The 27,500-nt window shown below is 44.7% G+C and overlaps 1 protein-coding gene across 4 annotated transcripts in view; it reads left to right on the top strand.

The window, feature by feature from the left end:
* NIN (ninein) overlaps positions 1-27,500 on the top strand; it is a 176,171-nt gene that overhangs the window by 71,365 nt on the left and 77,306 nt on the right. For all 4 annotated transcript variants that reach the window (XM_040332070.1, XM_040332073.1, XM_040332071.1 and 1 more), the window contains exons 5-6: positions 13,672-13,708; positions 24,562-24,752. In XM_040332070.1, coding sequence (XP_040188004.1) covers positions 13,672-13,708; positions 24,562-24,752 — 228 coding nt within the window. The remainder of the gene's footprint in view (positions 1-13,671; positions 13,709-24,561; positions 24,753-27,500) is intronic.

Raw genomic sequence — 27,500 nt, 5'->3', positions numbered from 1 at the left:
TCATAAAGCAAGTGTGTATCCTACCATATTATCAAGTGCGGATAGGTTGACTGGAAGACAAAGGGGCAATGTTAGGAGACTTGCATCTCCACAAGCTATTGTTCTGGTCCTGAAGAAAGGGAAGCTGGCTGGGCATGAAATGGTAAAATGTATCTAAAAAAATAAATTAAAAGGGGAAAAAAAAAGTGTTGAGGGAATTGGAGAGTGGAAGAATGCACAAAAAAAGCAGAAATACACAGGTGGTACACAGATCCTGGATGTGAATACAGATTGCCTCCCTCCCCTGGCGAGACACGCTTGACTTGAGATGTAGGGGCTTCATGTATCATTCTGAATATTTCTTCCTTGATCCGCTACATGCCTGGTGCAGCTGCTCCTCGCAATATGTTTAATTATGTTCCCTCTCCCTCCCCGGCTTGTCTCGTAGTTTGCGCTGTGCTACCGCGGCGTCTTTATCACCGGCGGGCTTGTGCCATAGACGGTTTATCTCGATGATGCACTTGGCTTTTAATAACCCCAATATTCGCAAACTATATTACATTTTTGACATGTGTTATTTAATGTGGCTCATTGATGTTGTGTTACCTGATCGCTCTCCCGATGATGGGCGACCCCGGTGCGCATTCATTTAACTTCTGCCTCATGAATATTTGAACTTCTCTGAGAAAAGTCAGATGAGCACATTTTATATGTTTTCAAATCGCGTGCATAAATCCTCTGTCTGTGTTGGAAAAGCAGGCGGCTTCACAATTATGCATTTGGAATTGTAAATTGCGAAGAAATGGGTGGTGTGGGTTACCGTTTGATATGGGCATGTATAGAGGGTCATGGATCTTGCTGTAAATTGGCCTCTTTTATTAACATTTTTACACTACAGGAACCCCAGAATGCATTTTTTTTTATAGCTTGTAGGAAAGCCCTGCTAAAAATGATATCTAGAGCTTATGGTAGGTTATTAATATCAGAACGTTATAGACCATAAATAAAAGAATATGACACCTAGAGCATTTGACATTCATGGTGGATAATTTTTTGGTTTTAAATGTATTTTTATTAGAGAATTTTCATGGGTACGGTACCTTGCGACAAGCAGGGCAGTCTTTAATATTGATTGGTCCCTGGGCAAAAATGTTCTTGGGGGGGGGGGGGGGGCTTTGCTGAGCTAGCAAGTTTACATTGATGCAGAAAGAGAAAATAAATCTGCCCAGACGAAATTGAGATGGGTTTACTAACCTGCCTGATTATGGGTCCCCGCCAGTGCCCACAAGCTCTTGCCTACCTCCATAGACATGAGATTGTTAATATCATTAATAAAAAATGATGTTTGAACCTTTTTTTCATCCATTGGTGCAACTCAGTGCTTTAGACTCTTTGCAGCCACTTTCTGTCTATGTACACCCTAGTGACATTTTTTCTCAGGGCCAGAATCCAAATGGTGACAACAATGGACCATGTCTGTGTATTGTGTTGAAATGGCCACTTGTAATCTCCATCAGTAGCTTGTGTGATGAAAACGTAGGAGCACAACTGAAAGACTGGGACAGAGTGTAGCCCTAAAACAGGAAGTTCCTCGAAGTATCTTTTTGGAAGGATCACAAAGTATTTTAATTAAACATGTACTTTCTTTTAAAAATATTGAAAATCCATTTTGAAAATGTTATATTGGCATGTTAAAGTGTGTATTAAAATTTAGTTGGTGGGTTTACGTCTGTTTTTTAAGTAGACCCTCACCCTGCCCGATGTCTATTTCACTCTTGCCCTCTTCCTCTCTCACAATCGAGACTTTTTTTTCTTTCTAATATCTTTTTTTGGGAAATGCTCACCACACTTTCTGGATTCTTGCGGTATTCATACTTGGTTGCCCGCAGCCTCCTGGGATGCTTATCACACATCCCAGAAGGCTGCGGGGGGTACTGGACTGAGCATGCCCCACATCAGGGCCCAGATGTATCTTCCTGGTTCTTGCCCCACATGTAGGTTGTCAGGGGGCCCGGCTGTTTTTTCCTGGTTCTTGCAGCCAGCCCCCTAACCTACATATGTGATACTCATGATCCCAAATAAAGATGGGGACACACAGGACCAGTAGTGCAGCAGTGGACCCTTGCAGGAGAACACTGGATTTGCTGGTTCTGTTTTTGTTTTCAAGTGAAAATGCTTTAGAGTGGCACACAGGCAGATCATAGATATCATTTGTGCTTGCAGGAAAGAAAATTGCATAGTCAGTGTTGATGGGGGGAATCACTCTTGCAGAGCTATTTTGTTCTCCTGGCAGGAAGGGGGGGGGCATATAGCCATTCCTGCTGGGGGGAAAACAGTGATTATTGCTAGCAGCTGTAGCCACAGACAATAATCGCATGCTAGAGGTCCAACAAGCTGGTTGTACCTAAGTCGATCGATTGACTTTGGCATGATCAGCCTGTCCATATACATGGGTCAAATCTTGGCCGGTCCCTGCTGACCTGCCCACGATTTGGACCATCTATAGCAGGCTTAAATGATGTGCTGATTCTGCAAAAATAATCCATGCACATCTGTTTCTTAATGGCCCTGTAATTTTATTTTTTATTAAATTGTTTCTTACTGTGTTTTTCTGCCTCCTTGTATTGTCCTCCATGACATCCTGCCCTTTACTTTTCTCCCCCACTTTTATTTGGAAGCAGCAGTGCATGCTAGTTGCGGTCATGTGCGTTGCTCTATGCACACCACTAATCTCATACTCCATAGTACATCTCGGGAGTGAGCAAGAGGGTGGCTACCTTCCTACATACAGTGGGACCATGGAAAATGAATTTAGCCGCCCTCTAACGAGGGAAGGTTAGTTCACAGTAGCAAGAAAGAGGAATTTGGAGGAGGCTGAGGGCAATAGAAGGGACTTTAAGATTGTAAAGGTAAATTAAAAACCAACATTTCTATACTTGCCTGCCCTGTGCAATTGAATTGCACAGAGCGTCTGCAAACCTCCCCTTTTAGGCCGTGCTCTTGGCCCCTCCTCTCTGTCCAGTGCTACCATGGGAAGCCACTTCCCATGGGGGCACGTGTGTATGATCGCCCCACCCCCTCGTTACTGGCTTTGATAGCACTGGGAGCCAATGGGGGCCCCCCGGTGTTCCAGCAAAGCAGGGGAGAAAAGAGCTGCAGACATGCGCCACGCTGGATCAAATGAGGGCCCAGGTACGTAAAAGTGTGGGGGTGGGGTGATGACACCTAGCCTCTTTTCACCTTTAATTGAAGGAATGCATTAAAGGGGTTGTAAACCCTCGCGTTTTTTCCCCCACCTTAATGCATGCATTAAGGTGAAAACCTGTCACTCAGCAGCCCCCTGCCCCCCCCCCCCCCGAGCTCCCGTTGTACTTACCTGAGCCCTGTGTTTCCCACTACGGGAACGAGAACACCAGCTCCGGCCGGTGTTTCGTGTCCTGATCGAATAGATTGATGGCAGCGCAGCCAATGGCTCCCGATACTGGCAATCGTATACCAATGACATGGGGGCTGGGGCTGAGCCCTGCTTTCTGTGCAGAGACACAGAAGCAGGACATGTGAGCATGCCTGCACGGGCTTCCAAGAAGGAAGGCACTTCTCTGATGGGGGGCACTCCAAAAGAGGAGGAGTCAGGAGCGCCGCTGAGGGACCCCAGAAAAGGAGGACCGGGGCCACTCTGTGCAAAATCAACTGCAAAGTGGATGCAAGTATGACATGTTGTTTTTCTTAAGAAAAACCCTGAACCTTTACAACCCCTTTTAAGGTAAAAAATATGTTTTTAGGCTTTATTTTCAACTTTAAGACCACATACTTTAATAATATAATTGTAATAGTTTGTGTGTTGGCTTTCCTTTGCTAGCACCTGCATTTTCTGCTGGGTGCCCATCTTTAGCCATGTTCATTGGTCGATGCACTATGATGTCACTCCTGTGCATGCTCTGTAGTCGGTCATCCTGGCACACGGACCTTGCCAGCAATGTAAGCTGCGCATGGGCAGCTTGGTTTACATGCTGGAGAAGACAGTGAGCAGGCCGGTAGGTGTATTACCGTTGTCTCGTCTCCAATTAATAGCCTGCCTGCTTGCAGATTTTTACTCTGGAACTTTATTTATACAAGTGGTCTTGACCCGTAAATCCCATAGTTTCAGTCAAATTGTGTCTTTCGTAAATCTGGATTGAGGATGAATGGAGCAGAGATCACTATAGCAACCAAATAGTCACAAAACTAAAGGACACACCAAACTTCCTGCTAAACTCATGTAAATTGCATATTGTGTGATCTCTCGGAGGGAGATGAATGGCGCTTGTTTTGTTTACATAACGCGTCTTTTGAAGTCCTGGAAGTTGTAAATTGCTTTGTACGGAGAAGACTAGAGGAAGAAGAGGCGGCTCTTTGTAAGTGACACACACCTCCAAACGTTGAATCGCGCTCTCAACAATGTTGGCCTCGTTCCAAGACGTCTCCTGCCTGCCATCATTAATATTTCAGGAGGGAGCCGGCGCTCCTCATTAAGGTGCGGTCTGAACCGTGCGCTCTGCAATAATAACAAAGTGGATTTTCTCAAGTCGGTATGGGGATAGGAGCCAGATTTTTCATTTTGGCTCCCTCTCCTGCGGCTCACCCATGCACATCTGAGAATTAGACTTTTTACAAAAGGCTGGTAACACATGAGCGAACTTTAAGGGGACCTGTCACCACAAATTAACATATTCTAATTACAGAGCTCATCGGAAAATTCATTTTTTAGGGTATTTCAGCCGATTGTTCCAGAAAAGCTTACATCCTAAGCTGTTAATCACTGTCTTTTGTCTGCCGTGCTTATAGAATACTATTGGGGTTTTATGCTAATTGGATGTACACTCTGCAATCTGATCGTAAAATTGTTACTTTTTTTGAGTTTTGATCTGGTAATATGGGGATTTCAGCACCCACAGATATATTTTCAATCGGATGTGATTGGAGGAGTTGACTGTAAGGCACAATCTTCTGGACTGAGAGGTTATTTTAATATATAAATATAAATAATTTTTTTATATATATATATGACCATCCAAAGCACCTTGTCCCAATGTTGATTGGGACAAGGGTCTCATCCCCACAACCCTTGCCCGGTGGTTGTGGGGGTATGCGGGCAGGGGGCTTATCAGAATCTGGAAGACCCCTTTTACAAAGGGGACCCCCAGATCCTGCCCCCCCTGTGTGAAATGGTAATGGGGTACACTGTACCCCTACCATTTCACGAAGGAAGTGTAAATAGTAGTTTTCAGAAAAAAAAACACACACACCGTAGAACAAATTACTTTATGAATTAAACCAAATAAAAATCCAGCGGTGAAAATAGACGATCGATGCTGCTCCCTGCTCCAACGTTGTCTCTATCCAGCGCCGGGTGATCTCTCCAGCGACGGACGATTGGTCCAGCGATGAGAACATCCATCCATTCAGAGCACAGCTCATCAAATGACGCGCCAATGCTTTGATGTTTCTTTTATAGGGGAGGCGGGCCACGCGTCACGTGACCCTGTCCCCCTCTGACGCACACTCTGCTACGTCACTGGGACAGCCCAGACATGCCTCTTGCGTTAGAGCGGGACGGGGGTCACGTGACGCGTGGCCCGCCTGCCCTATAAAAGAAACGTCAAAGCATTGGCGCGTCATTCGCTGAGCTGTGCTCTGAATGGATGTTCTCATCGCTGGACCAATCGTCCGTCACTGGAGGAATAACCCGGCGCTGGATAGAGACAACGTTGGAGCAGGGAGCAGCATCGATCGTCTATTTTCACAGCTGGATTTTTATTTGGTTTAATTCATAAAGTAATTTGTTCTACGGTGTGTGTGTGTGTGTGTGTTTTTTTTCTGAAAACGACTATTTACACTTCCTTTGTGAAATGGTAGGGGTACAGTGTACCCCATTACCATTTCACACGGGGGGGGGGGGCCAGGATCTGGGGGTCCACTTTGTTAAAGGGGTCTTCCAGATTCTGATAAGCCCCCTGCCCGCATACCCCCACAACCAGCGGGCAAGGGTTGTGGGGATGAGACCCTTGTCCCCATCAACATGGGGACAAGGTGCTTTGGGGGGCACCCCAAAGCACCCTCCCAATGTTGAGGGCATGTGGCCTGGTGCAGTTCAGGAGAGGGGGGGGCGCACTCTGTCCCCCCCCTCTTTTCTGCGGCCGGCTAGATCAACGTCTTAGGATAAGGAGTCTGGTGTGGATTTTAGGGGGAACTCCACGCCATTTTTAAAAAAAATTTGGGGTGGAGTTCCCCTTAAAATCCACACCAGACCTGGAGGGTCTGGTTGTGGATATTAAGGGGGAACCCCACGTCATTTATTTTTTTAAATTGACGACGGGGTTCCCCTTAATATCCATACCAGACCTAAAGGGTCTGGTTATTGAATTTGGGGGTACCTCCGCATTTTTTTCCCCCCGAACGCGGACCCGAACTTTTCAGCAATTGTTCGGGAAAAACCCAAAGTCCGTACCGAACCCGAACTTTACAGTTCGGGTTCGCTCAACTCTAGTCATAAACACTTTTTCTGCTTACAACTTCCATCCCATACACTTGCACCAACATTTCATGCATCTCCGTCACCATTTTTTCCAAAATTGTAGAAGAACTTGATGATCATACTTTGCACTGTGACCCTACCTCTCACATTGACTTTGCTTGACTGCCCGGGAGCAGGTTTACACCGACGGTCGTGTGTACTCCACGCTAGGTTATGTGTCTCTGGATAGCTTTGTGCATGCGCGTGCACTTGGCCCATATTGAGATCGGACCATTCACCAAACTTTTTAGACACACCTTGTAACTATGTTTAAAAATTGGTACGTTCATTAGACGGGAAGAAGAAGAAACCGGAAATGCAAATTTTTTCTTTTTGATAGAGTAGGCAATAATCTGTGCTCTACATACACTGTAATCAATTTGTGCGCTGTATTCCCTTTACATGTTCTTTCGCTATCAGTGCCCCTTTTTAGTTTCCTCTTCTAGATTAAATTTGCTAGCTACGTAATTTTCTTCACCCCATTGATGGTTACCTGGAGCTAAATAGCGGCATCGCTGACTTTCAGCTATGGAATCTTAAATGCAAAGCCAATGATAGAGCGAGTGCATGAATTTACTTCCCAAGTTAATGGTTGTTGTGTTCCCCGGGGGTGTACAGTCAGTGACTACATAATGAATGTGGTTGTAACCTGCTGTTTAATATTAATAGCCCAGGCAGCCTTATTTAATCAGCTAGACCCAGCACACATTCATTATGGAGCCATCCTGAATTGTTACACCCATGGGGGAGATGGGTAAGTAATAACTCGCTGAGTACCCAGACAGACGATCCTAACCTCTCCTGCCTTTAATTGCTTCTCTGCTTTATTTAAAAAAAAGTACAATTTCCTTTATAGCCCAGCTAGTTTATATGTCATGGGCGATTGGTCATCAGGGGGTTCTTAAAGGCAATGTTTAGAGTCCTTGTGTACTTCTTTATTTTCAATCACCGTTCATGGACTTTAAAAAAAATATATATATATAATATACAATTTTTTTTTACTATGTAAATTACTGAGGAATTCATATTGGATAATTGTGGGATATTAAATATTGCATGTTTACCATTTGCAGCCAGAAGGCGGCAGATTTTTACACCACTGTGTAATTTTACTACTGTTGTGAATAGTCACACACCCCCACTCACACACTCGTTTTTGAATCTGACACTATTTGTAAAGGCCTGTTGGATAGAAAAAAATGAACCTGTTGTGAATGAAACCTGGTTGCCGACATTGTTAAAAATGCTACCGTGTTTCCCCGAAAATAAGCCCGGGTCTTATATACATTTTGGAAACAAGACAAAGGCCTAGATTCACGTATGGCCGATCTACGTTGCGCGGGCGTAGTGTACTGTATTTACGTTACGACGCCGCAACTTAGAGGCAAGTGCTGTATTCACAAAGCACTTGCCTCCTAAGTTACGGCGGTGTGGCGTAAATGGGCTGGCGTAAGTGCGCGTAATTCAAAGTAGGCTGTAGGGGGCGTGTTTTATTTAAATGAGGCTTGACTCCATGTAGATGCATGGCCGAACGAACGGCGCATGCGCAGTATCACATCGTATTTACGCTCAAAGATACGTCGGCTCAATGCCTGTGACGTGAACGTAATTTACGCACAGCCCTATTTGCGTATGACTTGCGCAAACGACGTAAAAAGATACGCTTGTTCCGACGTCCGTACTTTGCATGAGATGCGCCACCTAGAGACCAGCTTTATCTTTACACCGGCCTAATCTCTAACGTGAAAGGCGTAACTAATTGCGACGGGCGCACGTACGTTCATGAATCGGCGTATCTAGTCATTTGCATATTCTACACCAAACTCAACAGAAGTGCCACCTAGCGGCCAGCGTAAATATGCACCCTAAGATACGACGGCGTAGGAGACTTACACCGCTCGTATCTTAGCCTGATTTAAGCGTACCTGGTTTCCAGAATACGCTTAAATTTTGGAACTACATTTCCCATGCTGCTCAACTACACTGCAGAGTGCACAAACATCATGGAAAATGTAGTTCCAAAACATCTGGGGTGCCAAGGTTGGCCATCACTGCCTTAGGAGTTACCTTCACTGGACATAAGGGGCCAAGCCCAACCCCTGAAAAACAACCTTAAGCCCCAATCCCCCCTCCAACGAATGATTTGGACCAGTGCACAAAGCAGGGTCCATAAAGACATGGCTGAGCGACTTTGGGGTAGAGGTACTTGACTTGCCTACACAAAATCCTGACCTCAACCCGATAGAACACCTTTGGGATGAACTAGAGTGGAGACTGTGAGCCAGGCCTTCTCATCCAACATCAGTGCCTGACGTCACAAATTTGCTTCTGGAAGAATGGTCAATTATTCCCATAGACACACTCCTAAACCTTGTGGACATTCTTCTCAGAAGAGGTGAAGCTGTTATAGCTGCAAAGGGTGGGCCAACTCAATATTGAACCCTACAGACTAAGACGCCAGTAAAGTTCATGTGCGTGTAAAAAGTAGGTGTCCCAATACTTTTCACAATACCGTTTATAAACCCAAATCAATAATCTAATATCATAAATCTAATATGACCTTTAACATGTTAATGTCCTTTTAAAAGTCATTATCTGTATTTGCCTTGACCTCAGGGGTGTATTTGGGTTTTGTGCTGCCCTAGGTCTGACTAAACTCGTGCACCCCCTAATTTAAATATGACCCACCCCTTCCTGTCAAGGCCACACCCCTTGTGGTTTAGGACCCACCCTGAAATCTTCAAGTGAGGACACTAGTTCTGATGGCCTGGGGGGGGGGGGGGCGGCAATGGATTCCCTTAATTTGCATAGATTTGCTCTCACTTCTTGTTTAGCTATGGGGCAGGAAGTGAAGGGAAATCTCTGCAATGGGACAGGGATGGTAAAAAATTAGAAGCCGCCCCACCCCACAGTTACAGAATGCCAACCGCCCACATACTGGAAGCAGTGCTGCCGATTTATGGGGGCGCTAAACTAATTTGCCCAACAGTGTAGCGCAAGCCGGCGGGGACGCTGTCCGTGCTGCCCCCCTGCAAAGTGCTGCCCTAGGCGTTGTTGACCTAGGCCAGGATACAGCATTGCTTGACCTAATCCCTAGTGACTTGCTATTAAGGTTCTCGGTCATTAACTTTCTGTTTAGAGAGTGACAACGGTCTGTCCCTGTCTCCCAATTGTCGTGCTGCGTTGTCACCCTGGCTCCAAGTGGCTGTTTTAAACTGGTCCAGAGTAATGATGTGCGGCCCAAACTATAGTAAGTCAATGTAGAGAAGAAATGACTAAAGGCGATTGTAGGAGATTCACAGCATTGAGAAACAAAAGGTGAACATCCTACTTTATAACCAACAATGGGCAATGAACAATGCTTTTGCATTCAATTATTTACTAGTTCTACTTTTTAAATTTTTATCTAAAGCCTATTTTTTTTTTTTTATTTTTTTTTTTTTTATGGGCCCTTAACATTATGTATGTAGTGGGAAGTGTTAAAGCTGAGTTCCACCCTGAATTTTTTTATTTTTCCCAGTCCTTGATCAATTATGAGAAACATTTTGGAGTGAAACATTGTTTTTTTACTTACCCAAAGTGCCCTCTTGCTAGGTGGTGGCTCCTTATATGCCACTTCTGGTTTCGCGGCGCTCCGCATCACTTCCTTCCTCGCTTGTGCTCCTGGGAAATGTGAGTCATCATTTCCCAGGAGTCAGTGGGCAGGACGTTGTGAAAATTATGCGATTTAATGCTGATCTATCTATGTTGCCATAACGGGGAGGGACCTTCCTCCGTTGCCACCTGTTATGGCAACTTGCTAAACAATCGGCACTATGGCTGCCGGCGCATCTCGCGTGCACGCGATCAAGCATGCACCTCTCAATCGCTAATCCAATAAGAGGATGCGATTTGGGTTTCACATGTCATGGCAATGACCAGAAGAGGATTTTTTAAATCGTAATTATAAAAGATAGAAGTCTTAGCCACTAGCAAACATATAGATGGATGTATAGATGGATATATAGATATAGAACCTTGGTTTACGAGTAACGTGGTTAACAAGCATTTTGAAGACTAGCAATTAAAAAAATAGAAACCTGACTCGGTTTGCAAGCGTTTTGCAAAACGAGCAGAATTCAAGCCAATGAGTTGTGCAGTACCGCATTTGGCCAGAGGTACGGGTTGGCGGTGACACTCGGAATGGTTCGGAAATACTTGATTCCCGAGTGTTTCTGAGATCAGCCAAGCTGTCCATGAGTATTTCCGAGGCTCTCCGGTGCACACCACCTCCTGGCCACATGTGGTATTGCATGCAATAAAAGTCAATGCGGAACAAATTATCTTTGTTTCCATTGACTTCTATGGGGAAATTTGCTTTGATATGCGAGTGCTTTGGATTACAAGCATTCTCCTGGAACGGATTATGCTCGGAATCCAAGGATCCACTGTATATACATTATGATGGGATGCCTGTTAAAATAAAAAATTCTGTGGCCGGAACTTGATTCTGGTGACAACTGGGTGAGAGGGGATTTCCACTCACTTTGGAGACAGGAAGTCACTGAACATCTCCCCAGTGAGATACATAGAAGAATAAACCTGTGTTTTATCTATGGGATTATATACAGGATGCCTGGACATAACAATAACTTGAGACCACACACCTTTTATAATTTCAAATAAATGTATTAAATAAATAAATACACACACCAATTTTATTAAGTTAAAAGTAACCAAACACATTATATATATATATATATATATATAGCTTTTTTTCTCAGAAAATAGGTGCAGGAACTCAACCATGACCACGTTCAGATTTCACAAACAGTAGAAGGGTCTTAAAGGGGCATTAAATACCAGGTTTGCATTACATACAGAGTGTAGAGTTCAGGTGGGTTACACACAGAGTGCAGAGCTGTCACTTGTAAACACAGAAACCAGACTTCTGTGTTTACAAGTGATTGTGGTGAGCAGGCACCAAAGGGTCTGAGCCAGAGGTGGTGGAACTGAGTTCCCCCTGAAAAAAAAGCTATATATATATATATATATATATATATATATATATATATATATATATATATATATATATATATATATATATATATATATATATATATATATATATATATATATATATATATATATATATATATATATATATATATATATATATATATATATATATATATATATATATATATATATATATATATATATATATATATATATATATATTTATTATTATTATTATTATTATTATTATTATTATTATTATTATTATTATTATTATTATTATTATTATTATTATTATTATTATTATTATTATTATTATTATTATTATTATTATTATTATTATATAAATTAAGGCCGCGGCATAACTATTTATTTGTTTTTTTCCAATTCTCATTAAATATTACCATTATATCTTTAGAATCAACTGTACCAAATAAAATTCACAGCTCAGCCACTAAGACTCAAGCTGCATGAATTGGCTTAAATCATTCAAACCACTATCCCCTTTTGCCAACATGCAAAATGGATTTACCAGATGGCTATACCGCGACAAGGGAAGGGGGGGTGGGGAGATCCACTGTTGGTTTTCTCCTGGAAACGACTGGCCCTGACCCACGAAACCAGCTCTTTAAATAGGGATTTTTCAAGAGCTGGAATGTTCTGGAAGGTCAGATGACCTTAACTGACCTATCCTGAACCCCTAAATTCCCAAATCTACCCCAGCAACTCAAGTGCCTACACCAATCCCGACCATTCCCGCTCAAAAGCACCCTAAACCTATCACAGCCTCAGCCTTAACCCTTAGCAACAGACTGCTCTAACCAATCCCCAGGATTCCCGCCTAAAAGCCCAAGGGAAACTTAAAACTGCCCCCTGTCATGAATCCCGTGAGGAAAAGGGGGGCCTTGAAACAGCCTAATTCCCCTTTTTCCCTGCTCTTAGCCCTCATTCACACCTGAGCTTTTTTCAGGTGATTTGGGTGCGTCTTTGTCATGCGTTTTTTGCACAAGTAAATGCATGTTTTAATGTATTTTGGACACATTTTCACATATGTGGGTGTGCAAGCTCAGGCATTTTTGTTTTAGGGGAAGAGTAGAACAGTTTGGCACAAAAAATAAATCCCTATGAATGCAGTTCACACCAATGTGTTGCGTTGTATTGCAATTTCCTAGGGCTGAAACATGCTCGTGTGTTTTTTTTTTTTTTTTTTTAACCAGCATAGTATGTTCAAATGCACACAAAATTGCATGTAAAATGCACACCAATGTGTTGCATGCAACGCAATGTGCATTCATAATGTGAATGAACCCTTAATCTGACCGGTCATGAGTGGTGGCTGGTTAATGCTGAAATCAAAGGGTTAAAAGGAAAAGCGCCCCCCCATACAAGCGATCTGCTGGCGGCACGCCCCAGTAACTTCTTAAATGAGTCCCAAGTTCTTCTGAGGAACAAAAGTCCACTTCTTGGAGCAGATGGGACGGTGCTAGCAGTCGCTAAATTATTACATGGAGCAGGCCGCGTGTTACAGATGCTACAGCGACGTCTTGGCCCACAATAGAGAGACCTCTCGCCATCTGTTTAAGCCAGCCAGGCATGTGTGAATCGGCACAATGAAGCCTCAAATCTTTACTTAATTTTTTTTACTTTTGTGACACCCCCCCACCAAGGCAATCCAGCTGCTGCACAGGGTGACACTGCGTACACAGCCCATTTTTTCTTATTTTAATACCCCTGGCATGACGTCGGCCATTTTTGCAGGAGCTTTGACCTGTGACCTGATGCAACTCCTCCCGCCTCCCTTCAAGTTGAAAAGCAGCTTCCAAGGTCCCCTCGTGGCAATAAGAACATAAAAGGTGACCCGCTGAATGACGTAACCAAGGCGACGGCCGAGGCATTGTATAATAGAATCTGTGATTAATGGGGACAATGTGAGGGATTGCTGCATGACCGATGGAGCTGTGAAAACCGCGCTGCCTTGAGAACAGGTGTCTGGGCCTTGTCACCCCCCTCCCCGGCCTACAAAGGGAAATGTGTTTTTACAGCCTTGACTGACAATGTGACAATTCGGTGATGTCTCTCGTTTAGAACGTTCACAGCTTTCTCTGGTCACTAATACTTTGTGTTCTTTTTTTTTTTGGCAGATTTGGAAGAACGAAGGAGAAGAATATGAAGCGGAAGGTAAGCAAATTAGATGGTCTTAGCTGTTGTTTTTACTCTTGTTTGCATTAAAAATAAGTGGTTGAACTACATTCTTACTGCCCCCCTTAAAGGCATAGTTCGCCTTTACAAAAAAAACCTGCGTATGCAGATTAGGGGCCCCTGTAGATGAAAACAAATGGGACAGCTTTGACCAAAGTTGTCACAGGCTGACCTGCCAAAACTCAATTCAGGGAGGTGGCACCAGGGCCGGTACAAGGCAGGGGCGGGAGGGGCGAGTGCCCTGGGCGCTACCATCTCGTACAGGAGGGGGGCGCAATCAGACCAGTTGTGTGTGTATCAGTGTCATAGACAGCGCGGGCAGCGGCAGTGGCACTTAACAAATTGTGTGCCGACTGGCTGCCGAGTGCGCTCCTGGCTCCCTTTCCTCGCTCCCCCCCATGGAGGATCAGTTGGCGCATTCCAGCGGCGTGGATTCCACATAAAACGCCGCAAATAGCGGCTCCGGGTGTCCTCCGAGTGGGTCACATGATCGCGGGACCATGTGACCTCACGCCAGCCAATCATAGGAGGGAAAGGCGGGGAGCCGAGCTTGTCACGTGATCGCGAGCTACAGCGAGGTGAGAGAGGGAGGACTCGTCTCGTACTGCGCAGGGAGCTGTGTGCAAGGACAAGTCACGAGGAGCTGAGCCTGCCTACAGTGCCTACCTAGTGCCTAGTGCTACTGCGTCTGCAACAGAACAGTTAAAAGTAAGCAAATAATAAGAAAATAATTTAAATTACTGTATTGGGGAGGTGGGAGGTGACCATCATTTTTTTTAATAAAAAATGGCAGTTTAAAAAAATGTTTTTGTGTTATTTTGAGCGACGCTTGCCTTTTCTGAAAAAAATAAATAAACATTAATTGCAGCCTCATTGTGCCACCAAACGCAGCCACTGTGCCATCACATGCAGCCACTGTGCCCATCAAACGCAGCCACTGTGCCATCACATGCAGCCACTTTACCCATCTAACGCAGCCACTGTGCCATCAATTGTCACCACTGGGCCCATCACACGCAGCCACTGTGCCCATCAAACGTAGCCACTGTGCCCATCAAACGCAGCCACTGTGCCAACACACGCAGCCACTGTGCCACCATCAATTGTCGCCACTGTGCCCATCAAACGCAGCCACTGTGCCATCAATTGTCGCCACTGTGTCCATCAAACGCAGCCACTGGGCCAATCACACGCAGCCACTGGGCCAATCACACGCAGCCACTGTGCCCATCAAACGCAGCCACTGTGCCATCACATGCAGCCACTGTGCCAACACACACAGCCACTGTGCCATCAATTGTCGCCACTGTGCCCAGCAAATGCAGCCACTGTGCCAATCACACGCAGCCACTGTGCTCATCACACGCAGTCACTGTGCCCATCACACGCAGCCACTGTGCCATCAATTGTCGCCACTGTGCCCATCAAATGGGGGGGGCGCAGTTTGCCATCTTCGCCCTGGGCACCAAATGGCCTTGTCCCAGCACTGGGTGGCACTGCACTGCGTTTCACCCCCCCCCCCACAACTGTCAGTGGGTGATCAGGAGACGGTCAGAGACTGCACACGTAGTACAGGAGACGGTCAGACTGCACACGTGGTACAGGAGACTAGACCCGTTTCACACTGGAGGCATTTTTCAGGCACGTTGGTGTTAAAAATAGCGCCTGAAAAAAGCCTCATTTGCAATCCAGTATGAAAGCTCAAATGTTTTCACACTGGAGCACTGGACTGGTGCACTGGCAAGACTTCTAAAAAATTCCTGCAATCAGCTTCTTTTGATGCGTTGAACAATTTCATTCAGCCGCTAGCAAGGGTTAAAAGCAGGGCTTTTTTTCAGGGGGAACTTGGGGGAACTCAGTTCCACCACCTCTGGCTCAGACCCTTTGTTGCCTGCTCACCACAATCGCTTGTAAACACAGAAGTCTGGTTTCTGTGTTTACAAGTGACAGCTCTGCACTCTGTGAGTAACCCCTTGAACTCTGCACACTGTATGTAATACAATCCTGGTATTTAATACCCCTTTAAGACCCTTCTACTGTTTTTGAAATCTGAACGGACGGGGTCGTGGTTCCTGCACCTATTTTCTGAGAAAAAAAGCTCTGGTTAAAAGTACCTCTAAAACTAGCAGCACTTTACCACCGATGATGCAAAATGAAGGAAAAACATTCTGGACAGCCGCACTCCAAAAATAAATTGCTTTTATTTTAAAATCAAAAAACACACAAAAAGCATGCCACAGCAAATGGGGTAAAAAGCTGACGTGTTTCACACCAAACTTTATTGCTTATTCATAGCTTACTTTACCACTGATGCTCCTGCGCAAAAGGGCTCTTGGTACATCTCATTATAGATTAGATCTGTAGATGGGCTACTGAGGTACAGAAAGGGTCAGGGGCTGTGTATCCTATGCAATATATCATGCCATAAAACATCTAGAGCAGGGGCAGCCCAGAGCACATGTAAAGGGATGCTGGGCATGCCATCCTCCAGCACACTGAACACTGCGTGTGACTCATTTTGGTTCTCTCTGCCTGCAGCCCGAGATAGAGATGGGAGGGGGAGCCATTCCAACTGAAGTTGGAGACAGTGCGGGGTCCCAGTGTGAGGAATTCATTCCCGCACATCAGCAGTCAAGAACCCATGTGTCAGAGCACTGCCAGGCTGTACAGGTCGGGCTGCCCTATGCTTAAACTGGAGTTCAGACTGACACAGAGGAGAGAATTCTGGCACTTCGGCGCCCCACCTATGCAGACGCCCGGGTGAAAAGCACCCTGCCGCACCTGCCTAGGATCGGCCCTACCACTGCCTCCCCTGCCTGGGAGAAGGGGGCGGCTCGGGCTGCTGCGGCTGACAGCCGGGAGATCGTGCCGCACTTGTGGGTGTTGTGAGCCCGCCATCAAATGCGGGAAACTCTTGCGAGCTGCGGGAGACTTGAGATCTCTGTATAGGTGTAAGTCATTTATGTACTTCCCAACGCTTGACTGGAAAAACTCCCACAAATGTCATCATCCTGACCTGCCTTGGTGCTAGGATGTTGTGAAGACACTCCCGGCTGTTACTGTTAACCCCCACCATCATAGGTGTGAGCTTTAAAATGCTGAGCTCAGAGCTATGACCCCTTTCACACTGGGGTGTTTTTCAGGCGCTAAAGGGCTAAAAATAACTATGGGCCAGATTCTCAGTGGAGATACGACGGCGTATCTCCAGATACGCCATCGTATCTTTGCGTTGCGCCATCTTATCTATGCGCCTGATTCTTAGAATCAGTTACGCATAGATATCTGTTAGATCCGACAGGCGTAAGTCTCTTACGCTGTCGGATCGTACCTGCATATTTACACTGGCCGCTAGGTGGCGCTTCCGTCGAATTCCGCGTCGAGTATGCAAATTGGCTAGATACGCGAATTCCCGAACGTACGCCCGGCCGACGCAGTTAAGTTACGCCGTTTACGTTAGGCTTTTCCCGGCGTAAAGTTACCTCTGCTATATGGTGGCATAAGTGCGGCGTACCAATGTTAAGTATGGCCGTCGTTCCCGCGTTGAAATTTGAAAAAGTTACGTCGTTTGCATAAGTCGTCCGTGAATGGGGTTAGACGTCATTTAAGTTCACGTCGAAACCAATGACATCCTTGCGGCCTACTTTGGAGCAATGCACACTGGGAAATTCCACGGACGGCGCATGCGCCATTCAGGAAAAACGTCAATCACGTCAGGTCACAGTACATTTACATAACATGCCCCCCTGATCCAAATTTGAATTAGGCGGGCTTACGCCGGCCGATTTACGCTACGCCGCCGCAACTTACAGAGCAAGTGCTTTGGGAATACAGCACTTGCCCGTCTAAGTTGCGGAGGCGTAACGTAAATCGGAAAGTTAGACAGCCAATCGGGGGAGAGAGGTGGCGGCGGACCAGGTTGGGCTCCTTGTCTGAATGAATACACAGAGCTCTGGCTTGGGTGCCCCCATAGAGAGCTGCTGGCTGAGGGGGCACTCGATAGGGGCCAGGAGCAGCAAAGAGGGACCAGAGAAAAAGGATCCGGGCTGCTCTGTGCAAAACCAACTACACAGAAAAGGCAAGTATGACTTGTTTAAAAACAAAAAATTTTACAATCGCTTTAAATACCACCAAAAGAAAGCTCCATCTGTTTCCACTCCAAAAAACATATAAAAAATTAGTTGGGGTACAGTGTTGCATGACTTTTCAAAGTGCGACAGTGCTGAAAGCTGAAAATTGGCCTGGGCAGGAAGGGGGTGAAAGTGCCCGGTAGGCAAGTATTTAAATGAATCTCCTTGCCTCTTGTCACGTCCAGGGATGGACTGGTCATTGGGACTACAGGGAGTTTCCCGGTGGGCTGATGGCTCAGTGGGCCAGCTTCAATGACAGCGGACTGCTGCCCCCTCCACTCCTCTGTCTCTCCCTCACCTGGGGGGAACAGCGAAGCAGGGGAGGACCAGAGGAGCAGGGGGACGACAGAGGAGCATGGGGGAGGGGACAGACAGCTGACTCAACAGCTATGGCCTGGGAGTTTCTCACTTCTGCCTAATCTTGTCCCATAAGGGGGAGCACCGAACTGATTCTTTGCCCCCGGGTGAAATAATGTCTAGCTTCCCCACTGGTACTACCTATAAGAGTACCAGTACCAACCGTTCTACTCTAGTGAAGGGGGAGAGGGGGCTTGGGTGGCCGGGGGGGGGGGGGGGGGGTGCGGGAGTTGTCCGGCTGCCATGGGAGAGACCCGTCAAAGTGGGCCAGTCTGGATAAAGTCCAGGGCCAAATTTTTGTCCCAGTCCAGCCTTGATCACGTCTGCACAGTTGATCCGGATAGACTCCTATGGGGCCAATTCCTGAGCACCTCCTGTATTGGGAGTTGTCCTAATAAGTGTGGGGATTAAATTGCAGGCATAGCAAGGGGGTAAGTAGATTTCGATCAAGAATGTAAAGCCTGCGGCCGGTACCAGTTGGAACAAGAAGAGCCTGGGAGACCTTACAGTTGAAGTATTTAGGATTTATAAGAAGTCAGGCTCCACCTATAACTGCGATGTCCCCTGTGGGTGGACTGCCCATTGAAGCCGCTCTGAGGTTTAGGGACTGGTGTGAATTGATCGGTGTACTTTGTAAAACACTGATTTGTAGAGAAAACAAAGGAATATAAAAAAAATAAAAAATCCCAGCAGGTAAAATCCAATACATTGACATACTCTGTAAGCAGACTGGTTAAATATTAGACATTAACGAGGTCTGGGTCATTGTGCGGCTCTAGTTTAGAATAAATCAAAGCGTGTGCTGATTAGCCAAACAATGCGAGGCCGCTCAGTAACGGCATCTTCCGGTTTTCACGCACCTTGGATAGAATGTAGCAGAGCTACTCTCGCACAATTAACCCGGAGTACATTGTGTTTGGAAGAGTCATGTTGCCAGCGCAGAAAAGTAATTGCCTGGAACACGGCTCCGGGGTCCGTCTGCACTGGATCATTTTTCAGGCCGTTTATATATCTGAATTGCCCTTCGTTTTCAGCTTCACTAATCCCCGCATTGTTTCTGTTCATGTATAATTTAATAAGGGCACTACGTCTCCAGTTACAGGATTATCGGAGATCAAATTATCTTCAGATATGGTGAGGTCTCTTTAATTTAAATGCCAGAGATATTTAAAGCTGAACTCTTGGAAGATATAAAGGACACAAATCCGTGTATTCGTTAATACATAATTAAAGCTCGACTCCGGACACAAAAGCTTACATTTTAAATATATTCTTTAATAGCCACAAAGGATACAAATCCACTTTGTGTGCACCAAAACCAGATATTACCGTATAAAAGTAGTGTTATTACCAAAAAAGTGTTACGCTATCAATCTAAAGCGCATACATTTACAACAATCAAGTAAAACATTCATACATGAATCAAAAACTTACAAGAATGTGTTCAACATAAATAATCCAGTAAAGTCCACCAGAAATCAAAAAATCCACCAAAAAGGGTGCAAAAAGTTCATTTATACTTGTATATCAACAACAATCCATATTTCAGTGTGGGGAGCAAAATCTTCACACCCGAAAGTGCAACTTTTACGCTGCTTGCCAGCTACTCTGCCCCCAAGATGGGGGCTTGGCTGCACTTTATGCCAGTATCCCCATGGGATGGATTGATATCAGGAGCCAAGATTCCAGGATGGGTTACCATACAACCAGGGTGTTCAATAATGATGGGCTCGGCCGTGTTTGGAAGCCATCACTGCACACCACCAATCATAGACAGGGAGGCATCTTCTGGCCCGTAGCTGCACATACACACGCTGCCTGTGAGCCATGAATAAGCACTAGCCAAAAGTGCGAAACACGTCGGCTGTCCTGGTTTATGGTTGTGGTGATTATGCATGTCCCTGCTTGAAAAGAAAAGACAACTTTTTTGAAAAGTTATTCCGGAGTGCGGCTATCCATTTCTCTCTTCTTGCTGCTATTGCTACGTGCATTGCCAGCACCTTGGTAATCCAACCGTTCCTGATTGTCTACAAGGCTCACCTGAAGCGGTGAAAATCTTCCTCTGGGTACGATCCAAACATGCCTGAGCACATCATTAGTGTTCAACAGTGGGCTCAGCAAAAGGGAGAGACACAAGGAGGAAATCTTATGCTGCGTACACGCGCACTGAATTTCAAACAACAAATGTTCGATGGGAGCTTGTTGTCGGAAATTCCGACTGTGTGTAGGCTCCATCGGACATTTTGTCGGAAATTCCGACAACAAAATCTGTTCTTGTAAATTCCAATCGTGTGTGTGTGTGTGTGTGTGTGTGTGTGTGTGTGTGTGTGTGTGTGTGTGTGTGTGTGGACAGTTCCGCCGCACAAAATTCCAAGCATGCTCTGAATCAAGTACGAGACGGATAAGCTTGGTCTGGTAAAACTGGCATTCGTAATGGAGATGGCACATTCGTCACAATGTAATGGACTGAAAAGCATGAGACTGAAAAGTACGAATCGTCTCTCACCAAACTTCTACTAACACGACGACTGGTATTGAACTTCCCTTTAATAGTGCCATCTTACATGTTGTACGTGACCGCGTTCTTGGTGTTCGGAATTTCCGACATTTGTGTGACCGTGTGTATGCAAGACAAGTTTAAGCCAACATCCATCTGAAAAAAATCCACGGTTTTGTTGTCGGAATGTCGGATTGTTTGTACGCGGCATTGGTGTAGTCATTTAAAAATCCCAGGCTTTTCAATGAAGGTTAAAACTGCTTAAAAGAAGGCAGGAGTAAAAATTAGCATATAAATCGATCACATGCAAACAACCCAGCGGGCGTGATGAAGTCACCCCTGTAACTTCTCCCGACAAGTTTCGTTCAAAAGAACATCGAGGGATAAAGGAGTGTATATAGAAGTAGTGTTGACCCCATCACTGTGCTGTACATAGCCTGTGTAGAGAGGAAAAAATGTGGGAGGGACCCAGCAGGCTCCACCCACTACAGGTTGCCTGCAGGAAACTACAGGAGGGGGCGGAGACAGGATCAGACTGGCAATTACCCTGCGCATGGAGGTAGAACAGCAGTGACCGGTCTTTATCACAGGAATTTTCACACTGGATTATTGTGAAGATTTGTAAAAAATGCACATCACTATTTTTTTGCGATGCTTTGCAGATACCATTCTGGAGTTGTACCTTTTCAGTCATTGGTAATGTAAATGTTTGCTCCTCTGTGTGCAATTTGGGTGCTCCAAATTTTTGGGGGGGAGGGCACAAACTAAAGAAAAAAAAATCGGGCGCAGCCAGTGTGCCCCTTCGGGCGCAGCCTGCACTTGCCTGTCTCGGAGCGGATCAGTGTCCTCTCTCAGGCGTCCAATCACAGTGCCTGACGTTTCAGCCAATCAGGTGACCGGTAACTGACCCAAGAACCTGATTGGCTGAGAGGCGGATTCAATGTTCGCAAAGCAAATTTCTTTGCTTTGCTAACACACAGCTGAGTGAACAGCAAACGCCCAGCATGGTGCCCGCTGTTCACATTTTTGGGTGCTTATTGGGCGCTTCCAAAAAATACCCCTGCCGCTGTTCTTCAGATACCCAGAACCCGAAAAGGGACCGGACACCTGAATAGGGGGTGTCGGCAGTCACCATAGATTCATGCATTGCATGAATCTATCTATGGTGATTATAGCGGTGCAGGAGAGAGGGGGTGGTGCTTCTGTGCCCTTTATGGACGCACTGCCACTGGTGCAACTAATTTATAACTGGTCTGTTTTCTCTATCTAAAAAATCTCGAACATTTATTAAACAAAAACTTGCAGCACAGCATTGAATTTGGGTTAAACTGTAATTTGTACTGGGTGATTTTTTTTCTTGAAGGCAATGAGGTTACACACACGCTAGTCTATACAGTACACAAAAACTGGTAGCTTGCTTCAGGCACAGAATTTGTGCACAAATGTTCTTAATTGGTTCAATCTTGCTTGCTTTAGTTTGATAAACAGAAGTGTCAGCATCGTTGATTATATCCCTCTGTATTGCTGATAGAGTGAGAGAGAGATAAAATGGTATGTATGTATATATACTGTATTTCTATATATTTAAACCAAAACAACTCACAGGGAGCTCATGAGCAATCTCATCAGCCCTGACTATATTAATCCGATGACAAATGATCCAATAAGTTGGAGACGTCATGGGTGTAAACATCACCCCAACTCAGCTTGAGTTGTAAGGAAATTTATTACTGTCTCATTTTAAAGTAATGTAGCAGCAAATTAAGCCAGCATGTCCTGTTGGGCTTTAGGTATTGCATCTAGTTAGTTATTTTCAGGCACCATAGCATGCTTTTAAACTGCACCCAATAAAGAAATGTAATTCTGTAGACTTTTTATTTTTTTTAGGTTTACGTAGAGCGTTGATCCAAAAGTGAGGATGCTTCCCTATAATTATATTTAGGGTTTTAAGCTCTTCAATACTGGCACGTTTTTTTTTTTTTTTTTTTTGTAGGAGCGTTTGTGTTAAATTATTGATCCTGATTTTATTTTTGTAACCACTTCCCGACGGCCGTACGACTATATACGACCGCAGGGTGGTTCTACTTCTCTGGGGCGCCGTCATTTGACGTCCACCCCTTTCCGCGTTCCCCGCACGCGCTCCCGAGCTCCCTTGGACACAGCCAAACACAGATCGCCGTGAACGGCCAATCGGATTTGCTAGGCGATCTGTGCGGCCAATGAGAGATGATCTCATATGTTTACATATGAGATCATTTCTCATTGCCGGCTCTCACAGACAGCGGTGCTGTCAGGGAGGGAGGAGACCGATCTGTGTCTCTTGTACATAGGGACACAGATCGGTCACCTCCCCCAGTCACCCCCCTTCCCCCACAGTTAGAACACTATATAGGGAATACATTTAACCCCTCCCTCACCCCCTAGTGTTAACCCCTTCCCTGCCAGTCACATTTATACAGTAATTAGTGCATATTTATAGCACTGATTGCAGTGTGAATGGTGCCAAAAATGTGTCCGATGTGTCTGCCATAATGTCGCATTCGCAATAAAAATCGCAGATCGCCGCCATTAGTAGTAAAAAAATAAATAATAAAAAATAATAATTCTGTCCCTTATTTTGTAGGCGCTATAACTTTTGCGCAAACCAGTCGCTTTTTTTTTTTACTAAAAATATGTAGAATATGTATCGGCCTAGACTGAGGATAAAAAAAAAAAATGAAAAAAAAATTGAGCTAGTTATTATAGCAACAATTACATTTTTTTTTTTTTTTCAAAATTGTCGCTCTATTTTTGTTTATCGCACAAAAAATAAAAAACCGCAGAGGTGATCAAATACCTCCAAAAGAAAGCTCTATTTGTGGGAAAAAAGGACGTCAATTTTGTTTGGGAGCCACATCGCACGACCGCGCATTTGTCAGTTAAAGCGACGCAGTGCCGAATCGCAAAAAGTCCTCTGGGCAGGAAGGGGGTTTAAGTGCCCAGTAAGGAAGTGGTTAATCTGAATTTTTTTTTGTCGTACATATTGGCATGGACACCTAATACTATAAATTACTCGGTGCACATATACTGCACCCAAATAAGGTAAAAGTAAACAAGTTCAGCATTTTGGCTTTCTCTTTTTTCCATATTGACCCCGACATTATGAAGTGCCTTATGGACTATATAAAACAAATCGCACCAGTCCCTCGATTCACTCCTCTTTCGTTTTACTCTAAGACTGAAAAAAAAAAGATTTAAAATATGACTTCAGCTACTTTATCATTTCCCTTTTCTGAGTGCTTAAAATAAAATTAGGGCAGTGAATAAAGGATATCCTGCTAAAGCATTGACATTTTGAGACTCGGTTCACACTGGGCATCCTGGGATCCGCCTTGGGAGACCCCAAGTGTTATGACATGTGAAATCCCATGTTCGTCAATGAGAGCAGTCTTAGCACTACTGAAGTCGCTCTGACTTTAGAAAAGGTTTCTGTACAATTTCAAGTCGATATCTATCTGACTTGTGCCCATAGACTTTAATGGAAGCCGACACCAAGTCGGATCCTCCTCTATATTGATGGGATTTGGATCTGACATTACAGGAAGATGACCTGGGCATTCCCTGAAAGTCTCATCAAGGTAGTACTTAAATCACATCAAGTTGCCCGAAAGTCGCACTGTAAGTTGCAGTAGTGTGAACCAAGCTTAAAAGTCAAGATCGTCTAGGGTGTCCTTTCCACAAATTTTGACCAGGAAGTTACTTTTTGATCATATTTAAAAATATGTGCCAATGTTTTTTTTTTTTTTTTTTTTAAAGCAGCTTAACAAAATAATTGCATTTTTGGTGATTTGTATTGTTTTTTTATTTATCAGGTCAGTTACGGTTTTGGAACCCAGATGACCTCAATGCTTCCCAGACCACATTTTCTCCTGACCAGGACTGGGTAGAAGAGAAGCTTCAGCTGATCTGCGAGGATCTTGGCATTACTAGAGATGGGCACCTGCACAGGAAGAAACTTCTGTCCATCTGTGAGCAGTATGGATTTCAAAATCTGGACAAAGAGGTAAGCTGGCCATTGATGTCTTTACATTTTGGTTGTAGAACTGAATCTGTGCCACAAAAATGTGTGTACTTGGCTACTTTGGGAAAAATATTGGGCCTAAGCCAGTTTGAGAACCAAGGACCACCAGGAGGAGAAACCGGAAGACATTAGCGACTATTAGCTAATGACGCACAAGTGGGTGGGCTTGGGCCCACCTTTTTTTTTTTTTTAAGCCTATTAATTAGACCAGGGGTCTCCAAATTTGCTAAACAAAGGGCCGGTTTATTGTCTTTCAGACTTTAGGAGGGCCAGACTGTGGCCAGTGGGAGTAAACATCAAAACATTTGGTACTAGGGGGAGAAATAATACCCATTGTTGGTATTATAAGGAGGAATAGTGCCTCGTTTTTTGTGCCAGTGGGTAAAATTATCCCTCATTGTTGGTGTCAGTGGAAGAAATGGTGCCCCATTGTTGTCAGATGGCATAATAGTGTATTGTATGAGTGGAAGGAATAGTGCGCCAAGGGCCAGTTAAAAGCAAACAAAGGGCCGCATCCGACCCCAGCGCCACAGTTTGGAGACCACTGAATTAGACTTCGGGCCCCTAATCACATGGCTCCCAACTGTCCCTGATTTCGATGGACTGTCCCTGAATTTGGAATAATGTCCCTCTGTCCCTCTTTCCTCCTCATTTGTCCCTCATTTTGGTCTGATCTATATAGATGTATATAAAAAAAAAAAAAAAAACTTTTTATATTTCAAAACGTGTTTTCCCATTCTTAAACCTTTCACCCAAATTCTAAATTGCTCCATTTGTAAATTTTAAAAGCCAATATAAAGTAATAGTGGTGGTTAAAAAAAGCACTTGTGGATTTAATAAAACTTTTCTTTGGTTAATTCTCCTTTTAAGGGGATGTGGCAGGGGGCGCGTCCTATGCCTATGTACGTTTGCTAGTAGGTGTCCCTCATTCCCATTTAAAAATGTTGGCAGGTATGTAATCATGTGCTTCAAAAAACAAAAAAAATCAAACAAATGCCTATTGAAATGCATGCGCCTGCCACCCCGCATGTAGATTAGGGTCCGGAGGAATGAAAGGGGGGTGGTGTCGTCTGTGTGCCCCCTACGGAGGGGCTGCCACTGCACATTTGAATAAGAACATGGTTGCTCCAAACCTGTGTACTACATAGTCTGGTGGTGGGAGGGAATAGTTTGGGTTTATGGAGAAAGTTCAGGGTGGGTCTTTCCATTCTGTTGATTGCCGGTAGTTCAGAGAGGAGACATAAAGTGGCAGTGCAGGGAAAAGGTCATTCAGTGCCTGGGGCAAAGATGCCAAACTGTGCCCACCCCCCTTCATGATGCAAGCTTAGAGGATCCTACACAAAGCAGTCTCTAGCTTGTCAAAATAAATGCTGCTGCCACTACTGTCAGCCTTGTAACAGAAAGCAGGTGCCCCCACCCCTACGGTGAACACTTGCGCTCAAGGCAGCTGTCCCTCCTGCCCATCCCCTTGTCCCAGCGCTGCATAATGGTGTGGGGCAATAGACTCCAAACAGTATAGCCACCCTCTGTGTGTTCTAAAGCCGTACAGCATAACTGGAGTAGATGGATCCTAAGAACAATCTTTACAAATCCTTTTTGCAATGTGTGTTTCACTTTCCTATATAGCTGTTTAGCTTGTGATGCCAGTGAAAAGACCAGGGTGGTGTTACATAGGCTGCTTATGCTGATGTCTTTGAAAAAAAAAATGTTAGTCGCCTGTGACCCGAAACAATATTCACAATAAAAAAGTCTGACTTCACTTGCTGTTCCTTTTCTGTAATGATTGAAGCCAGAGACAACTGGGAGCTCAGCAACAAAAGATACAAATGAATGCATCTCTGCATTCCGTAATACATTATTAAATGAAATTGGTTTAAGTATCTGAATTGGCATCGGCCATTTGCAGTCCCATTACAAACAAGCTTAGATTGGGAGAGGGGAAAAGGAGCCAATCAATTGTGGTGCGGTGCAAGAAGCATGCCGATAGGAGAGAGGCGCAGAGTGACATGAAGGTGAGTTCATCGGTCTGCTGCTTCTCCTTCACAGTCCAGCCATGGCCTGGGGGAGGAACAAAGACCTGTAATTTCCGTCTGAAAAAAATTGGATGTTTTTTCCGACAGAATTCCGCTCAAGCTTGGCTTGCATACACACTGTCACACAAAAGGTCTCTGAACTTTTGAGCGTTAAGAACGCGGTGACGTACAACACTACGACGAGGCAAGAAAAATAAGTTCAATGCTTCTGAGCATGCGTTGAATTGTTTCCGAGCATGCATTTTTTTTTCTGATAGGAATTTTTTTCCGTCTGAAAAATTGAGAACCTTCTCTCAAACTTTTGCTGGCGGAAATTGACAGCAAAAGTCTGAAGCATACACACGGTCGGAATTTCTGATGATAAGCTTGCATCAGACTTTTGCTGGCGGAAGTTCCGCTTGTGTGTATGGGGCATAAGTGTTACTGGACTACAGCAAAGGGATCAGGCCTCTGGTGCTAGAAAAAGCCGTGGTGTGTGCGTGTGGCAGATCTTCGTATACCTCAGGACTAATTGGAAAGAAATTCAAGGTAAACCATTCCCCGTATGTGTATTTCATAGGTGTTTGTAGCCATTTCCCTGGAGTTTAGGTTTAGCAGTTGCTTTAATGTTACAACAGAAAATAATTCCTCTTCTTGTGTTCTGTAAGCTGATCACACTGTCGGAGTGATGACTGATTGACACTGATAAAACCTCTAT

The sequence above is a fragment of the Rana temporaria genome, chromosome 13 (genome assembly GCF_905171775.1).
Source record: "Rana temporaria chromosome 13, aRanTem1.1, whole genome shotgun sequence".
In the NCBI taxonomy this organism is placed as follows: Eukaryota; Metazoa; Chordata; class Amphibia; order Anura; family Ranidae; genus Rana; species Rana temporaria.
Note: the sequence above shows the minus strand (reverse complement) of the source record. Positions and strands in the feature narration are given on the sequence as shown.